General features: G+C 39.6%; 1 protein-coding gene across 1 annotated transcript in view; it reads left to right on the forward strand.

Moving 5' to 3' along the window:
- The window catches only part of LOC137352182 (chorion-specific transcription factor GCMa-like), a 36,255-nt gene that overhangs the window by 11,519 nt on the left and 5,701 nt on the right, over positions 1-19,035 (forward strand). The window contains exons 3-4 of the mRNA XM_068017371.1: positions 13,750-13,862; positions 18,142-18,264. Coding sequence (XP_067873472.1) covers positions 13,750-13,862; positions 18,142-18,264 — 236 coding nt within the window. The remainder of the gene's footprint in view (positions 1-13,749; positions 13,863-18,141; positions 18,265-19,035) is intronic.

Consider the following 19,035-nt stretch of genomic DNA (forward strand, 5'->3'; position numbering starts at 1 on the left):
TGGAAGTCCATTCCCTGTCTCCCCTCACCCCACATTTCTGCCTCTCACCAGGTTGTGTGCCCGCTTTTTCTGCAAGGGGAAAAAGCAGGGAAGTGTGGGTGGTCATAATGGCTTGTATGGAGAGGAAGGAAGGACACCATTTGTGGATGGCGATTGTAAGGCGTGGGTGCAAGAGGGCAATAGGATGAGGGCAAGTGTGAGTGTTAGCAGCTCAGATAGGGCTGTGAGATGCCTGCGGGGAAAGGAATGAGTGGAGCTGCAAGGTGTGTTGACCTGAGGAGTGATGTGCAGGAGAATGTTGGGCAACTTGAGTGTGGGGATTAGTACCTGGAAGTGTTATGCCCCTCACCTGTCATGCCCTCCTGAGGTCCTTGACTCTCGGTGCATTGTCTCCAGGTTGGATGGACCACACTCCTGCTGCTGACTTCCACGGCCACTTCCATCCACAATCATTTGGTTGGAGAGGTTGTTCTCTTCCTGCTGTCTTTGGGAGAGCTCACCGCATTGCAGCCCCTTAGATCCCACAGCAGGATCTCCAGATAAGAGTGAGAGCCTAGGGGGTAGCTTTCCCAGGTCTGCTCTCCATTCCTGTGGTTGCTATAGCCTTAAAAATTCAAGTGCTGGTGTACCCTTGTATCCCTTTAATCAGAAATCTTTTCTTTGACAGAATGGCCGCGTCATCCTGCCCTCACTCCTTAATTGGTTGGGGAGCCCAGAGGTGGGATGTTAATTGTTTTGCTTTGGTAAAGAGCTACCAAAAGGCCCACTAATCGAGAAGTCAGGTTTTCGACCCCAAAATAGAGATTAAAGCAGTAACATTCCACCCATCATGTCAGTCAAAGAAATCCATAGACTTGTGCCATTTACAGAGACTAAAGAGTCCAGTCCCTAACCTGTCTATCATTCTCTTGGAGTAGTTGATTATTTGCTGAATTTAACCTATTTACTTGCAGTCCAAGAGGAAATTAGAGATGGAGATTGCAGTGAAATCCCTGACTGGTTAAGAAAATCAAAATTCTTTGTACTGTTAAATGTACACTGAGCCAATCTTTTTCTCACAGGCAACAAAGACTTGTCTAGTGAATAGTTATAGTTCTTGGGGAAAGGTGTTCACATTCATAAGAAGATGATTTTCAGGAAGCCTTGCATCAACAGGCCTTATATGACATAGATAGCCCAAAATTGGAAGGGCATTTAAGTTTTAAACCAAGCTCCATACATGTATGCATCAGTCATAGCATTCTTTCACCAAATTTGCCAGAAGGTCTTTGGTAGATCACTTCCTTCTGTAATATATGAAAAGAGCCTGGCAAAACCTTAAGTGGATTAATAGAAGAAAAACCAACGATACTTAAGTCAAGCTTCGAAGATGCGTGATAGGAGAGTGCTGCCACGTAAATCCTGGCAGTATGGATCTGAATTTGATTCTATAGCAGTTTACTTACCTGTCTTTCCCTGCTACCAGTGGTTAAAAGTTATTACATTAGTCACTGAATTGTAGGTGTAGGCCCCAAATGGCTATTTGGGTGCAAGTGATTAAGAAGAAAAATGGAATATTGTTGTTTATTACAAGGGAAATGAACATAAAAGTAGGGAAGTTTTGTTACAGTTGTACAGAGCATTGGTGAGACCACATCTGGAGTACTGCGTACAGTTTTAGTTCCTTTACTTAAGAAAGGATATTATTATATTAGAAGCAGCTCAAAGAAGGTTCACGTGACTTATTCCTGGGATGAAGGGGTTATTTATGAGGAAAGGTTGGACAGATTGGGCCTGTATCCATTGCAGTTTAGAAGCATAAGAGGTAATCTTATTGAAACATATAAGATCCTGAGAGGACTTGACAGGGTGAAAGGATGTTTCCTCTTTTGGAAGAGACTAGAACTAGGGGACACAGTTTAGAAATAAGGGGTCTCCCATTTAAGATGGAGACGAAGAGAAATTTTTTCTCTCAGAGGGTCGTTAGTCTGTGGAATTCTCTTCCCCAGAGAGCAGTGGAGGTGGGGTCATTGAATATTTTTAAGGCTGAGTTAGATAGATTCTTGATTGACAAGGGAGTCAAAGGGTATAGCAGGTAGACAGGAAAGTAGAGTTGAGGCCATGATCTTACCAAACGGCAAAGCAGGCTCGAGGATCCGAATGTCCTACTCCTGCTCCTAATTTGTATGTTCATTTGTATGTAAATGACTGTTTGTTTCTCGCAACCCGTGAAAGCCAAGAATAAAAGAAAGGACCTTTCTGTACTGCTGGTGCTGCTGTTCAGGGAAGTTGCTGGAGATTGTAAAACAGCTAAGTAAAGCGACTGAAAATAAATAATACTTGCACTTATGCAACACCTAATCATATTGCCAAAATATCTCATGTAGTGAATTACTTTTGGAGTGCAGTGACAGCTTATGGGCAAATATGGTAGTCATCTTGTGCAAGCAAAATCCCAGAAACATTACATACGTTAAATGAACTTCGCTGACCTTAGTAGGCAAATGTGGTAGCCATTTTATGCACAGCAAGTTCTCACAAATTGAATAACCAGCTAGTCTCTTTTTAATGCTGCCAATTGAAAGGAAATGTTAGGTAGCACTCAAGGAGAACATTCTGTTCTTCAAATAGTGACACAGGGTCTTTGGTGTTCAGTTGAACCACAAGAATAGGCAGGCCAGGCCTGTGTTTAATGATATCCAAAAGGTGGCATTGCAGTGTCAGCCTGCTTGAGTCCTAAGTGGAGCTAAATTACAAAACCCATAATCCTGTGTCTCAAGTGTGAATGCACTACTGACAGAGCCAAGCTGACACAAACACTGATGGTATTTGTTCAAGGAGATATGCTGGCCAGAATTTTGGAAGTACTTCTTTTAGGAACAGGTAGTTAATTTTGAAACCAAATTTCTCTATATTTTCAACAACCTGTCCATAAGCAGATTGTGATTTAAATTTTCCCCATTAAAAAAAAAACCCTGATGGTGTATTTCTCCACTCCTTCAGTTTGTGAACCCTGATTCTTAAAGGACCACAACAACAATGTTGTTAATGTTTAAAAAAAAAGAAGCAGTGCGTGTTAACACATGCTCTTAAACTTGTGAGGGGGTTAACTTCTCAATGCACGCTCACAAACATACAAGGAAAGGTAAAGGCATCAAAAGGACAAGGACATTTACCAAGTAGAAAATATCTTAATTACAAACTGATGGGGGTCCCAGTTGAAACCAGAGTCCGTTATTAATTAAAGTTCAAAGCTGGAGTTAACCGACTGGAAATGTGAGTGGAGTAGGAGTCGTAGGAAATCTCTTCTCTTAAACTTCCTTCGTATGCACTTTCAGAGATAAGCTGAGGCAGCTTAGTTTCTGATTTCCCCCTTTTCAACCAGAGAGAAACTAGCAGAGAGCAAAGACAGATTTTCTTGCTGCTTTTCAGACTGTTTTTTTCCCCTTCTCCTTGTAGGCAGGCTCCGGAGATAGTGAGGTGCACAGCTTCCAGGCAGCTATTTCTTGTACGAGTTGTTCTCTTTAAACTGAACCTGTTTCAAAATTAGACAGGCTAAAAAAGTGACTTCTAGGTCATGTGACTGGACCCCTTCAAGTGGCTGTCCCACCTCCTTTTGGTGAAGTGATCTCCCCCACTGCATTTTAAGCAAGTTGAACACAGAAGTAAATCAACTTAACATGCTATGTATAATGGCAGCTGACTACAACACCCAAGTGTACAAATAACTATGATTTACTGTTGGTTTTCACACTGAAGGATGGTTTTGTTCCTCAGACATGTTGAGGTAGTTCATATGTTAGCTATACACCCAGTGGATAGAGTAATGTCAAGTCGGGATGGATCATGCGAGGTTTCTGCCACCAGAAAGAATTGTTGACTGTGCACCTGCCTTTTCATTTCATCTCCATACTGTTGAGAATAACATTACCCATAAGTATTCTGAATAAAAACTGGACACAAAGGAAAAGCTGGTAGATGTCAAAGAACAGAAACAAAACTATAATATTGTAAGATGTATCTAACAGGCAACAAACATGTGTCATTCAAGAACTCAGTCTGCTGTGAGCACCACTATAATGGCAGTTTTAATTGAGGGAGATTCTGGCACATGTCAAGCGAAATATTAAACTGAGGAATTTTACTCAACACTGCGTACAGCCATTAATTAACGAGCTTAACTGAGTTGCCCTTGTAATGTGCGCTACTATTTAGTGCACCATTTAACCATAAGTAGCAACTTCTTTACAAGTGTTACAAACTTATGAATTTGGCATTACATTTAATGCCTGTACTGCCTCAGCACTAGTCTTGAACTAACACATGATAACTTATCAACCATGGGAATTCAGGACTGTGATAGCAATATACATCAATATTTAATCAGAGGCATTTCTTGGCCATAAGTATTTGATTTATTTTAACAGAGTTTTTGCACAATACTGTGTTTTAGTCAATTGCTTTCTCTTTTATCTAACTTTGCATCCAGTGAAGCTGTCAATTCACTGAGCATTTTACCACAGGCAGGTTCGTAAAAAACAGTTTGTTTTAATGCAAATCAGAGGTTACAGAAACTAACTTGTATTTTTTAATCTAGAAAATAAATTTTGATTTTGATTAACTAAAGTGGTAGTGTAGATGAACAGAGAGATCTTGGTGTCCAGGTGCATAAATCCCTGAAGGTTGCTAACCAGGTTATTAGGGCTGTTAAGAAGGCATATGGTGTGTTAGCTTTTATTAGTAGGGGGGTCGAGTTTCGGAGCCACGAGGTCATGCTGCAGCTGTACAAAACTCTGGTGAGACCGCACCTGGAGTATTGCGTGCAGTTCTGGTCACCGCATTATAGAAAGGATGTGGAAGCTATGGAAAGGGTGCAGAGGAGATTTACTAGGATGTTGCCTGGTATGGAGGGAAGGTCTTACGAGGAAAGGCTGAGGGACTTGAGGTTGTTTTCGTTGGAGAGAAGGAGGAGGAGAGGTGACTTAATAGAGACATATAAGATAATCAGAGGGTTAGATAGGGTGGATAGTGAGCGTCTTTTTCCTCGGATGGTGATGGCAAACACGAGGGGACATAGCTTCAAGTTGAGGGGTGATAGATATAGGACAGATGTGAGAGGTAGTTTCTTTACTCAGAGAGTAGTAAGGGCGTGGAACGCCCTGCCTGCAGCAGTAGTAGATTCGCCAACTTTAAGGGCATTTAAGTGGTCATTGGATAGACATATGGATGAAAATGGAATAGTTTAGGTCAGATGGTTTCACAGGTCGGCGCAACATCGAGGGCCGAAGGGCCTGTACTGCGCTGTAATGTTCTTCTAATTCTAAATTATATTATTTCTAATGTAAATTATGCTCATCTTGCCTAAAAAGGCACTGAAACAGCTTTATATGGCTCGTAAACCAAACCTTTAGTATAATTTCAGTTGCACAACTCACATTAAATTCTATAATATATAAAGACAAGACTCAGGTTCCACCCCAAAGGCATCTGTTTTAGATGCTCCTGATTTCCAAATGTTTTGCTTTACAAAGAAAGAATAAAATGATGACTGGGTTTTGGGGAAATGGCAGAATGTTGGATTGACAATTAGTGATATCATTTTCTAATTGGATAATCCTAATATCACTGTCATTCAAGTCATGTGGAAAATATTGATTTATTCAAACATAATTCAATTGTTGGAGCCTGTTGGCCATCTGAAATATACTTTTCCTATCTATGTGCTGAATATGGTTAAAATAATATAAAATATGTTTGTTCAAAATAATAACATGGACAAGAGTGTGTTTCAGGGACATTGGTGTTAGAATCATGTTGTGTTAATAAACCATCAGGCACTCTTACTGTTGTACAATGCTTTATAAAACAGTCCTACAAAGTGACTCAACTAATATGCCAAAGGATGTGGACAAAATGGGCCCGATTTTAACTCTGTGCAAGTTGATGGGCTTTGAATAGATTAAAATCAGGTCCAATTTATTAAAATCATCTTATTTATAAAAAACAATTGCACATAATTTCTCAAAAGCCTACAGGTTTTGTTGTTGTACATGTACATCGAAAAGGAAACAACAATGGGAGTTGAACAGTTACATTGACTGACAGTGGCAGGAGTGAATATTTTGGCACAAGGTGAAGGTGAAAAGTTCAATATTAACATTAGCTTCCTTATCTATTTATTAAAAATTAAAAAAATTCTCCAGGGCTTTTCATATGGCTATCAGTCAATGATATAACTTCATCCAAAAGAAAACTACAGCTAAATTGCATTATTATGAACAATATTATTTTCATTATGTAACACATTAAGTAGTAAGGGATGGATAGTAGTGTTTTGCAAAAGCCTCAACCTGTAAACACATAACAGCACAAAACTTGTAATTATAAATGTGGGAAAATGATCTGACTACTGGAAAAAAGAATGGTTATTGTTTTGCTATCACTGTGTTCTAAATTTGGTTACTTTCTGCACTCATTTTACATTTTTCATAAAATTGGATTATATGTTACAGAGGTAATAGATAATCTTCAACATGTTCTATGGTTTCATGTTGTTGGCATGAGATCTCATAAAATAGATGAAATGTATTTGCATTAAAACTTCTTGTTTTTTTTAAAAAGTGTCTTTCCAAAGTAACAAGTGAAATTGTCCAGCAGTTTGCTGGGATTCTTAATATCATCCTTATATTCTGCAATTAAAGCGATGTTAGTGAGTCAAAAGGGCAGACATTTTTACAACAATTTGTCCCTTTGATTCATTCTAAAGCACACAGTTTTACTGAACCAAAGTCATTTTGTGAAAATAAGGGCCAACAACAAATTATTTTAGCAATATTAAGGAGAAAGCAGCTTGCAACTTATTCATTGTTGAACATATGTATAAGCATAGTCTATATAATAGCAGATCCAATTAATGCTTGGACTAATAATTATTTGGAAGGAAAAAGACGTTTGCCTCAATTTCTTTCCTCATAAGTTACATTTGACACTAAACAAAAAATGTGCAGATAAAATCAGCAACGTATAAAATTTGCTCTCATTTTGAAACTCACATCTGATAGATGATCCTTCTCTAACCTCTAGTCACCAGCCACATTTGCTCACAAGCTTTCTTGCCTTTATTTTGTCTACACTATTGTGGTCATTACTCCTCTCTCATTCCACTGAAGGTCCAAATTTTCCATGATATATGCTCTTCCTTCTCCCTGCATCTGCACTGTGTTGGAATCAACACCATTGCAGAGATGAAACGTAGACTGGGTGATCACTTTGTGGAACACCTCCATTCAGTATGCAAGCGTGACCCTGAACTTCCAGTTGTCTGCCATTTTAATTCTCCACGTTGCTCCCACTCTGACCTTTCTGTCCTTGGCCTGCTGCAGTGTTCCAACAAAGCTCAACTCAAGCTCAGGGAACAGCAGCTCATCTTTTGACTAGACACTTTACAGCCTTCTGGACTCAACATTGTGTTTAACAATCTTAGTCTGTAATCTCTGCCCATTTTATTTTGTTTTTTTCTTTGCTGGTTTGTTTTTTTCTCTCTCTTGTTTCTCTCTTATTCGCTTTTTTTGTTTTTGGATAGCAGCTATACAGAACCCTGCCATTCACACCTCCTCTAGATACATCTTCAGTTTCTTTACTTGTCTCATTACCACTCCCTTTGGCCCTGCACCTTGAAACGTTTTGTCATTTAATCTCTCCTTCCCACCATCCCATCATGGACCTTCCCTTTTGTTTTTCTTCCCACCCTCCCCCTTTTCACTTGCCCAACCTATTACATTTCTAACTTTTCACAGTTCTGATGAAACGGCACTGATCTGAAACATTAACTATGTTTTTCTCTCCACAGATGCCGCCTGACCTGCTGAACATTTCCACCATTTTCTGTTTTTATCTCATCGCATTCTCTCCCACTCTAACTCATTCTTTCTGAGCACCATTAAACAGAGGACCTCTTAACCTTCCTTAGGCTTCCCCTCCTCCAACAATCTTCATGCTTTTAAACCACAGGTTTAGTATTACTTAAACACTACTTCTGAATTTACTGAATTTCTCTCTTTGCAATCTTAGTGTGGTCCTGATTATGGTCCTTGGCCTTTCAGCTACATTCCTCAGTAAAATGGGAAGAAGGCCCATATAGCTATTCAGTACCATAAGTAGAATCTTATAACTTGCCTGCTAATACAACTATTTGCCTACATTTTTCTAAATATAGTTTTCCTGTAAAATTTATAAAACCTGTTCAGCCTGTATTTAACCTGATAGTAAAATCAGCAAGGGAACAAATCAAACTGTTGCACCACTTCAGTCTATCTGATACCCAACCCTACGGAGATATTAACATGTAGACTTTAAAATAATGACTGCTCAGGCAGAAGACATATATACAGCATTAAACGTGTCTCGGAACTTAAAAACACACAAGGGTAGAAAAACAGAAATTTCACTGACAGTACCTTAGTAGAGTCTGAATTAAAGGTTCTGGAGCAAGTATAGAGGCACATTTGAAAATTACTACCAAAAATGCATAAATGCAATTAATTTATTATGCAGTACAATGAACGGTTAGTGTATTACTGTCATACTATAGTGCTCTTATTGAACCTTTACCTGTATTTCAATTCACTTTAATGAATGCTTCCCAATTATTCAAAGTCTTATTCCTATGATGGTGGCAAATGCACCAACAATGGAAAAGAAGGGCAATGTCTTCCAAATCATTGCATAATTGGAAAAGAGAACAGATCTCAGTCAGGCAAAACTTCAATGTCTTCCAAAGTATTCCAGTACATCACTGAAGCAACTTTCAATGTATTCTAATACATCAGTGACATGTCATACAATATATTCTGGCACATCAGTAAGGGTTATCTTACGATATTAGGTGGAATTCCTTGTGGAAATATTGACTGAAATAATGTATAAAGGACTAATCTTTGTCATTTTAAACATGCTTCATTCTCATTCTTGTTCCATTTTATCCTTATATAATTAAGTATTTTATTTACTCAGAGTATTGATTACATTAATAGGAATTAATGAACAATATTTTTATTTGGTCTTGGGATGTGTGCGTTGCTGGCAAGGCCAGTATTTACTGCCCATCCCTAATTGACCTTGAGAAGGTAGTGGTGAACTATCTTCTTAAACTGCTGCAGTACATGTGGAGCAGGTATTTCCACAGTGCTGTTACGTAGGGAATTACAGGATGTTGCCCACCAGTGATGAAGGAACGACAACATATTTCAGAGTTAGGATGTTGTGTAACTTGGAAGGGAACTAGCAGATTGTGGTGTTCCTATGCACTTGCTGCCTTTGTCCTTCTAGGCAATAGAGGTCACAGGTTTGGAAGGCGCTGTGGAAAAAAAACCTTGGTGAGTTGCTGCAGTGCATCTTACAGATGGTATACACTGCTGTCATGGTGGTGGAGGGAGTGAATGTTTAAGCAGGTGTATGGGGTGAAAATCAAATGGGCTACTTTGTCCTGGATGGTTTTGAGATTCTTGAGTGTTGGTGGAAATGCACTTGTCCAGGTAAGTGGAGAGTATTCCATCACACTCCTGATTTTTGCCTTATAGATGGTGGAAACGCTCTGGGAAGTCTGGAGATGAAATTACTCACTGCAGAATTCCCAGCTGCTGACCTGCTTTTGTAGCCACAGTATTTAAGTGTCTAGTCCAGTTAAATCCCCCTCCTCCCCCCTTCCCCTCAGGATGTTGATGGTGGGGGATTCAGTGATGACAATGCTGTTGAATGTCAAAGAGAGACGTTTAGATTCTCTCTTGTTGGAGGTGGTCATTGCCTGGCATTTGTGTGGCGCAAATGCTACTTGTCACTTATCAGCCCAAGTCTGAATGTTGTCCAAGTCTTGATGCATTTGGGACAGACTGCTTCAGTATCTGAGGAGTTGTGATGGAACTGAACACTGTGCAATCATCAGTGAACATCCCCACTTCTGACATTATGATGGAGGGAAGGTCATTAATGAAGCAGTTGAAGATGTTGAGCCTTGGTCAGTGTCCTGGGGCTGAGATGATTGGCTTCCAACAACTGCAATCATCTTTCTTTGTGCTTGGTATAACGCCAACCAGTGGAGAGTTTTCTCCCTGATTCCCATTAACTTTAGTTTTACTAGGGCCACGTTCGATCAAATGCTGCCTTGATATCAAGGGCAGTTACGTTCTTCTTTGCTGAGAATGCCCTTAAAAGGATTTGAATTGAAATCAGTAGCGATAGAAGGATGATTCAGAACTAACTTTTAAGTGTTGGCTCCCTCAAAGTACTGTGGGTGGCATCCCCTCTATACTGTATCCCTGACACCATTAGCACACCCAGTCTAAAAAAAACATTAAAAATAGACTAAAATAAACAAATGTTAATGTTAAGCAGATTTTTAAAAACTTATTCTCAAAAGGGGTCCTCACGATGACTCTTTAAGACACCTCTTCAAGAACAGAATTATGATATTGAGTTCTGAAAATTGAACGGAAGTGGCTCTACATTTTTGTGTTTGGTAACAATGTAGCCCTCACTGCCTCATTCTTTCAAAATTGCATATTTATAAAATCATGTGATAAACCACAATTTGGGCTCAACCATAGCCAATTGAAAATATGTAGATCATATCAGAGAAACTTTCCACCAGTCTTTCAAAAAGCTACATGCAATGACTGAAACAGACACTTGGACTGTTTAGTGAGACAGGATAAAGAGGAACAATGTGGGGTCGGAATAAATCAAAAATGGACAGGTTTGTTAGCTTCTTAAAGTTTCCTATAGCAGACATTGGCTACTGAGAGCCAGTTGTAACTGAAAATGTCCCAAATGAACAGAGGCCAAAAAGTTGGAAGCAACATGATAGGAAGTCACTGAAATATCAATCATTTTACTTTTGTTAACCAGGTAACTGAAATGGGTTTTTTAAACCTATCATCGGGTTTAGGAGTATCCAAATCAACATAATGAGAAATCCACAGAGAGATTTTCTATTTGCCTGACATGGAATGAACAGTTTCCCCATGGGGACACTTCTCATTTATACAGAGAGGACTGACCTAGTTCCAATCTTTCATCATCAGGCGTTGTCGTAATGCCCGTAGGACAGTTACTAAGTTAATCATTACCTGACTGACAAGTGTAGATTTGAATTCTTGCTTGGTGAATAGTTGGAACAGGAATTCAAGATTGATATGATGAGCAGCATAATTCACAATAAAATGTGCTATTGCATTGTAACCATCTACTGGATTACAGCATGGACACATAGCATATCTGGAAAAGATAAAATCCATAATGCCCTTTATTCAAACACTAAAGTTGGCATCTGCCAGAAACCCCAATATTGAAATGAATAAATAAAAGGAAGAGCAACAAGCACAAACAGATTTTTGGGAATTTCTATCAACTAGCAAGAAACTAGTAGTTTCCAAGTTCTATGATCTAATCGATCAAGAAGGACTTATCTGCAGCCTCATGGCTGTGAGACTTCACTTTTATCCTTTGGGAGGTAATCTAAAACATTTTGGAATATGCTCAACAACATTACATCTCAATCACTGACAACAAACTGGAAATTAATTCAGGCCAGTTTTATATGATCTTGCTCATGGTCGTGCATAACACAGAATAATTAGGCAATATCATAAATCTCCTAGCTGTACATACTCTAATCAGAAATTATGCAAGTGGTTTAAGATTTGAAAGATTCCGCCGGTTGCACTTAGTTCTCTGTGTAATTTGTATACATTAAAAAAGCTCTCCCATCCCAAAATTTGCATTTTCTCCCACTTCCAGCTTGGGTAGATGACTCATTCCCTGTTCTCTGCCAGGATCTCTAATTCCCAATCCCTTTATCAGTAGATGTGTCTCTTACTTGACATTTTTCAAAGTGGCCCAGGTAAAATTGAGAACTCAGCATGTAGGAAATTGCAGGAGAGAATCTACATACTGTTACTCCACAGTGCAATGCATCAGTGTATTAAGGTGCTCCACCATGCAGCCTTCCTCTTTTAGGTAGGATGTTGAAATAACAGCAGTCATGTAAAAATGTGCATGGAAGTAATCAGTACAACAAGTGTTAAAGTGACAAAATGTACATTCACAGCATTTATATTCAACATGAGATACTAATTAACAAAAAATAAATATTTTCAGTAAAAAAATCCACAACAGTTGTATTTATTCTGTTATTAGGATTAAATATTTTGACTAAGCTCTTTTCATTTAACAGAATGATTGATGCCAGTCTGATTTTGGCCTTGTTTGATTTTTGACTACGGTATGTGGCAATTTCTAAAATGTAAGCTGAAAAGCAGAAGTCCAATTTTTAAAACAAACGTTCCATCTATTCCCAGTTACTTCTATTTCTATTGCCATCATTTATTAAGATTTTCTATGAAATTGTTAATTAAGGACAGGAAGCATCAGCCCTTGAGCTGTGATCCAACTGCACTGTCCCTTGTATGTGCAAATTCTACTTAAACATTTATGGAGTTGATAAAAATACATAAATCTTTTTCTTTCGGATGAGATGTTAAACGGAGGCCTCGTCTTGCCATTTCAGGTGAACATGAAAGATCCAATGGTAGTATTTTGAAGAAGAGTAGGGAAGTTCTCCTGTTATGAACAGAAATTTTCTCCAATTAGATACTGGGAAGATTGAAGCCATTATCTTCAGTCACTGCTACAAACTCTGTTCCCTAGCTACCGATTCCATCCCTCTCCCTGGTAACTGTCTGAGGCTGAACCAGACTTGGCAACTTTGGTGTCACATTTGACCACACGATGTGTTTCCTACCACATATCCGCACCTTTGCTAAGCCTGCCTATTTCCACCTCTGTAACATTGCTCGACTCTGCTCCTACTTCAGCTCATCAGCTACTGATACCCTTACCATGCCTTTGAAACCTCTAGGCTTGACTATTCTAACGCACAGCTGGCCATCTTCCCATGTTCTACCCTCCCTAAACTTGAGGTCACCCAATACTTTGCCGCCCATGTCCTTACTCGCATCAACTCCTGTTCAATTATCACCCCTGTGCTCATTGACCCAGTATCAGCTTCTGGTTAAGCAACGCCTTTATTTCAAAATTCTCATCCTTGTTTTCAAGTCCCTCCATGGCCTTGCCCCTCCCTATTTCTGTAGTCTCCTCCAGCCCGATAACCCTCTGAGATATCTGCACTCCTTTAATTCTAGTCTCTTAAGCATCCTCAATTTTAATCGCTCCATCATTGGTGGCTGTGCTTTCAGCTGCCTAGGCTCCAAGTTCTGGACTCCACTCCCTAAACTTCGCACTGCCTCTCTATCTCCTCAAAACTTACCTCTTTAAGCAAGCTTTTGGACATTTGCTCTAATATCACTTTATGTGGCTTGGTGTCAAACTTTGCTTTATAATGCTGCTGTGAAGCACCTTGGGATGTTTTATTAAAGGCACTATATAAATACAAGTTGTTGTTGGTGTCCTGGCCATTATTTAACAACACCTAATATTAGATTATCTGGTCATTATTGTATTTCTTTGTAAGACCTTACCGTGCACAAATTGGCTGCTGCATTTTCTACATTACAACAGTAACTACATTTAAAACTTCACTTTACTTGGCTGTAAAGCACTTTGGGACATCCCAGGTTCATGAAAGGCGCTATATAAATGTAAATTATTTTTTCTTTCTAACTGGAGTGTCATATTTTGGGTAATATATACCATGTGCTAGCAGTAAAGCAAAAAAAAAAGTCTCCAACCACCATAAAATTGTCTTTGCTATTACAGAGAAATGTTGCCCAAACTGTGGTGCACCTTTGAATCTCATGCCCTGTCGAGGTCATGGTGGCTATCCTGTCACCAACTTCTGGAGACATGAAGGAAAATGCATATTTTTTCAGGTTGGTTTTTCTTCCTTTTGAAAACAGATGTTGACCTGCACACATCATCAGGTATTACAGATAAACACCTATTTACTGAAGAGACATTTGGATTGTTGACTTTGAGGACATTTAGAAAAGGCAATATTAAGAATTTCTGTGGCATGTGTAATTACAGGCAAGAAAGATGCAACAACTAGACACTGGGGCTTTTGTTCATTTGAATATGTTTTTAACCATGTTGTTAAAAGTTAAAATGATTTAAAAATGTTAAAATGAATGTCAGACACTTTACTGACTGTGTTGATAAGTAAAAAAAAACTGTTTTAGTTCAATAGAGATACAATTTGCAATCATTAAACCAGTTGGAAAAATAGCAATTTTTAGGGCAAAGGCAACATGAAAAATAAAGGACTGTACTAAGAAAACAAATTTATAAGAGGTATATTTGCTATAGGTTATTAAAGCAGTAATACTGGCTGGAGTTTTATCAAAGCCCGGGTTGCCTGCCGCCAGGACCGAAAGTGGGACTCGAGCCCTTGTGGTCGAATGGCAAGACACTGAGCAGCATTTTACTGGTGGCAGCCTCTGGACTGCCGTCCAACTGAGGACAGTGGCCCACCTCCCAGAGCTGCTGGCCCAATCAGAGAGCTGATAGCTCAGCAGCCCCAGCAGGGCCAGTGATAGAGGTGGCCACTTGTGGAGGCTGCAGGAAGAAAAGGACTACTTCATGTCGAGTTGCCCTCAAAGGCTAATTTAATGTGCCAAGGCCAGATAGGTAGGCCCTGGTGATCGGGGGGGTAACCCTTCAACAGTGGCACCGTAGCTGTGGGTGTGGCCACTGCCGCCAGGGAGGTCTTTCCATGGATAATGGAGTGTCCATAAAGGAGGCCCAATCCCCACCCCCAGGAATCCACTGGGAGGCTGCCATGGTTTACCTGGTGGTCTCCTCACGTGCTGACGTCCCTCCTGCTGCCAGTAAAATGCCAGAAGGGGAGAGAAGTGGCTGATAACTGGCCAATTAATTGGTTTAATTGGCCACTTGCCTCTGGTTGGTGGGCAGCCACACTGCTGAAGTCCTCAGCCCTGAGAATATCCTGTGGTAGTGGGAAGACATTGGGTTCCCCTCCCGCAGCCTTCCACTGCCATTTATGAGGCCTCCCACTTCCTGGCGTGTCTCCACAGGACTGGTAGCATCCAGCCCATCCTTTCAGTTTTATTTACATAAAGTGATATTTATTTTGGCTGTACTGGCACCCTGTGATTGCATTAGTTTTGTTAATGAGAATAAACAATGGAAAGATCCACGAACAATTTGTGTAACTCCAGCAAGTTCTCTTACACTAATAGCTGATTTTCTACGTAATTCATCAGCAAATTGACAAATTACCATCCACAGCATAGTTGTAATTTTCAACTTTGTTTACTTCAAACACAGCAATATATACATGAATCTTGCAGATAGCATGAACAGATCGAAGTGCAAAGAGCATACCAAAACAGAGAAAGCTAATTTTTTCTCCCCAAATTTATAAGGACCTCCCAATTTGCAACCTTTGTTCACCTTAATAACTTTTGATTGACCTGGGTATTTACAGTAGACTTGGTGGCCTTAAAGGGTCAGGTCAAGTTAAACACAGTTCCAACTTTGCAGTAGAATAAAATATCACACAATATGGTATTGTGAGCAATACCACATTGTGGGATTTGCTAGTACAGTTCTCACCGTTTACAGTGATTTTCCCACTATATATGATGGATGGTAAAACCATAATAGGTTGTAGCAATGAACATGTCTTGGTTGAACACCAACAGCACATCCATACCTCATTTGGTTACCAGAACATTTTTCTGCAGTGCAAAAAAGTTCACATCCAGATTAAAAAAATCATGTTTGATGCAGTATTGTTGAGGTCTCCGCTATCCAACTGCCCCTCATAATTGTTAGCAGTTGTCATAATTGTGCGGCGGCACAGTGGCGCACTGGTTAGCACCGCAGCCTCACAGCTTCAGCAACCCGGGTTCAATTCTGGATACTGCCTGTGTGGAGTTTGCAAGTTCTCCCTGTGTCTGCGTGGGTTTTCTCCGGGTGCTCCGGTTTCCTCCCACAAGCCAAAAGACTTGCAGGTTGGTAGGTAAATTGGCCATTATAATTTGTCACTAGTATAGGTAGGTGGTAGGGAAATATAGGGACAGGTGAGGATGTGGTAGGAATACAGGATTAGTATAAATGGGTGGTTGATAGTCGGCACAGACTCGGTGGGCCGAAGGGCCTGTTTCAGTGCTGTATCTCTAAACTAAACATCACCAAATCAATAGCAATTCTAAGAATCTCATCACTAAGGTAGTCACATTTTAATGAATGAATAGCTGATTGAAGCTGCTTGAAGACCCGACTTTGCCTGAAATCAGCAGAGTTCTTTAAATCTGTAAATACAGGTGATTAATGAGGTGTGAAGAATGTATTGAACTGCCCGAAGTAGCTGGCACCCTTAACAATATAAGCAGCACCTTTATAATGGACTGCTATGGTATTGACAAACAGGCAGCTGCTTGTGATTGGCATGGGCACTAAGTGACAAGGACTGTACTAATAAATTAATAGTAAATGCCAAAAGAAATTCAGGGTGAATAAGTCCTAAACATCTAAAACAACATTGCCAAATAAATAAATGGCTGGTAGTTTCCTCGGAGCTGCTTCCAGCATTTGCACATGTAGAAGAGGTTTTTGCCACACTTCTGGTGAAGTTACGACGGCAGAGTAGGAACACCTGCCAAAATTCCTGGCCATTGTTTTGAATTTTATTCATGATAGAATGAAGTATATTTAATCAGTATAGCGCAATAAACAAAAAGTAGGTTTCAGCCCCACTCTGGGATTTGAGTATAAAATCTAGGATCATAACCCAGCATGGTTCTCGGGAAGTGTTGCAATCTTGAAGATGTCGTCCTTTGCATGTGACATTAAACAGAGGCCTCATTTGCCTGTTCCAACTGGACGTTAAAGAGCCCGTAGCACAACTTGAATAGGAATGTTTCCTAGTGGCCTGGACAACTTCCTTGTCTTAACCAACACCATCAAAACATACGAACTGACTTTCTACTGTTCGTAAGATCTTGCTATGCTTAAAATGGATTGCCATATTTGCATATATGTTACTGAACTTCAAAATAATTAATTATACATGAGGTTCTTTGAAACTTTTCTAAGGTGTGATGAGATAAAGTCCTTTTAATTAAGAACTTCATTTTACCCTTTTAAGTCCCTACTTTATTGTTGGTGGTAGAATTGCTATTATAGCATTAGATGGTTATAGTGGACTTATCTGTATATACCTGATTTGTCCAATATGTCCAATGTAACCTGACAAATCAAGTTTGACAAACTGTAGCATTGGATATAGGGTTTGCCAGTTAATGCAAAGGAGTGCATAAGGGTTTGTTAGTTTGGGTTAGGGAGGTTTGGAGAGACAGAAACAGGTTGGGTCTTCAGTGGTGCGGGCCATATTTGGTGTCATAAGGGCCTTTGCACAACAAAGGTTTCCCATATCCTTGAATTCTCCAATTAGAAGTCTTTCAGGACATCCTGCCTGGTCAGGAAAAAAAAGTTTACATTCCAGGTGTTTTATAATAACCAGAAAATTGGGATATTCTAGAACTTAGCAAGTTCAAGAAATTGAAGTTAAAGATAAAGCTTAATTTCTCATATTCAGGCAATTGGCTCACCTTTAAGGATGCTTAGTTCCAGATGGAAAATGTAAATTCCTATTCCTTAATGTCAACAGAACAAATATCCATTTCAAGGTAATTCCTTTCATTCGTATTGGCCCCCTCCCCCATTAATTTACAAAATATGTTGTAGCCCTGTATATCTGTCGTACTTGTATTACTGTTAGTATTTAGATGATTGATCTTTCAAATTAACTTGTTGAGAGACATCATAGACATTGAATTCTGTTTCTGTGCTTCTACTTTCCATTTTGAGAAACCCCAGTCAAAGCTCCTGAAATTGATAGATGCCTATTTTTGGAGAATTTTGGAAATTAGGTCCCTGCCAACAAAACATGTTTCCATTCTTCAGTTAGTCTAATTGCAGAAACCATCCTCATGATAGATTGAAAACTCCAAGAAGCATTCTGGGGCAGGTAGGGGTCTTCATGGATTTATTCAATTTTGGATCTATGTTTTGGAATTTGTCATGGGGAATATTAGGTCCCAAATCCAGTTTATGTCTGACAGCATCCACATTGAAAACAACGCAGTTACATATTTTAATGCCCTAAATTTCTTTACTCGGCAGGCCAAAGGTATACATGATCACCCCAGACCGGAGACAAAGACAGAAGCTGAAGCAAGGAGGTCAATCAACAAAAAAAGACCATATGCTGAAAATGGTTGCTATAAAGACAAAAGGGAACTGCAGGTACAATGTGCAATGCAGTTAACTGTTCCATACAAGTGCTGTGGGAACTGAGGAAGCAGTATAAATAGGATAACTTGATGCCAACAATGATCAAGATAAATATAACCAAACTGTGTCTCATGAGTGAAGAAACTGTGATTGAGTCAATCTCACTTGAGGCAATGGTTTAAAGTAACTTGCTTTTGTTGGGCAGTCTATAGCCATCACACTTGGTAGCCTGCCATAACATTTAATAACTAGCTAAATCAAAACATTCAATGCACAGGAAGGAAAGCACTAGTCCAATCCTAATCATCATCACAGCAACATTTATCACATTAAAATGCATCCCATATCAAAGGGACCTAGGGTTATAAAATAGCACTGAGCATTCAATTTACAGCTAACATTGAACTGGCAGTATTTGAACACCACTAAAATTTCAGATCATAGGTTCAACCTGAGTGAGCAGCTAGGAAGTAAGATGGAATGATGAGCAAAGGTGCAAAGTTTGTGGTGGAAAATTAGCATTGGAAAGACTGAAGCCATCATGTTAGGTTGGAGAAAGTTCTTGCAGATTTGTGACTTGGTGTCAGATAAATACTTGGATAGCTCAGTTGCAGTCTTGGAGTTGAGGCTACTGACAGAGAGTTAGAGTTAGGCATACAAAGAACAAAGAACAGTACAGCACAGGAACAGGCCATTCGGCCCTCCAAGCCTGCGCCAATCTTGATGCCTGCCTAAACTAAAACCTTCTGCACTTCCGGGGACCCTATCCCTCTATTCCCATCC

The sequence above is a fragment of the Heterodontus francisci genome, chromosome 3, assembly GCF_036365525.1.
Source record: "Heterodontus francisci isolate sHetFra1 chromosome 3, sHetFra1.hap1, whole genome shotgun sequence".
NCBI classification, from domain to species: Eukaryota; Metazoa; Chordata; class Chondrichthyes; order Heterodontiformes; family Heterodontidae; genus Heterodontus; species Heterodontus francisci.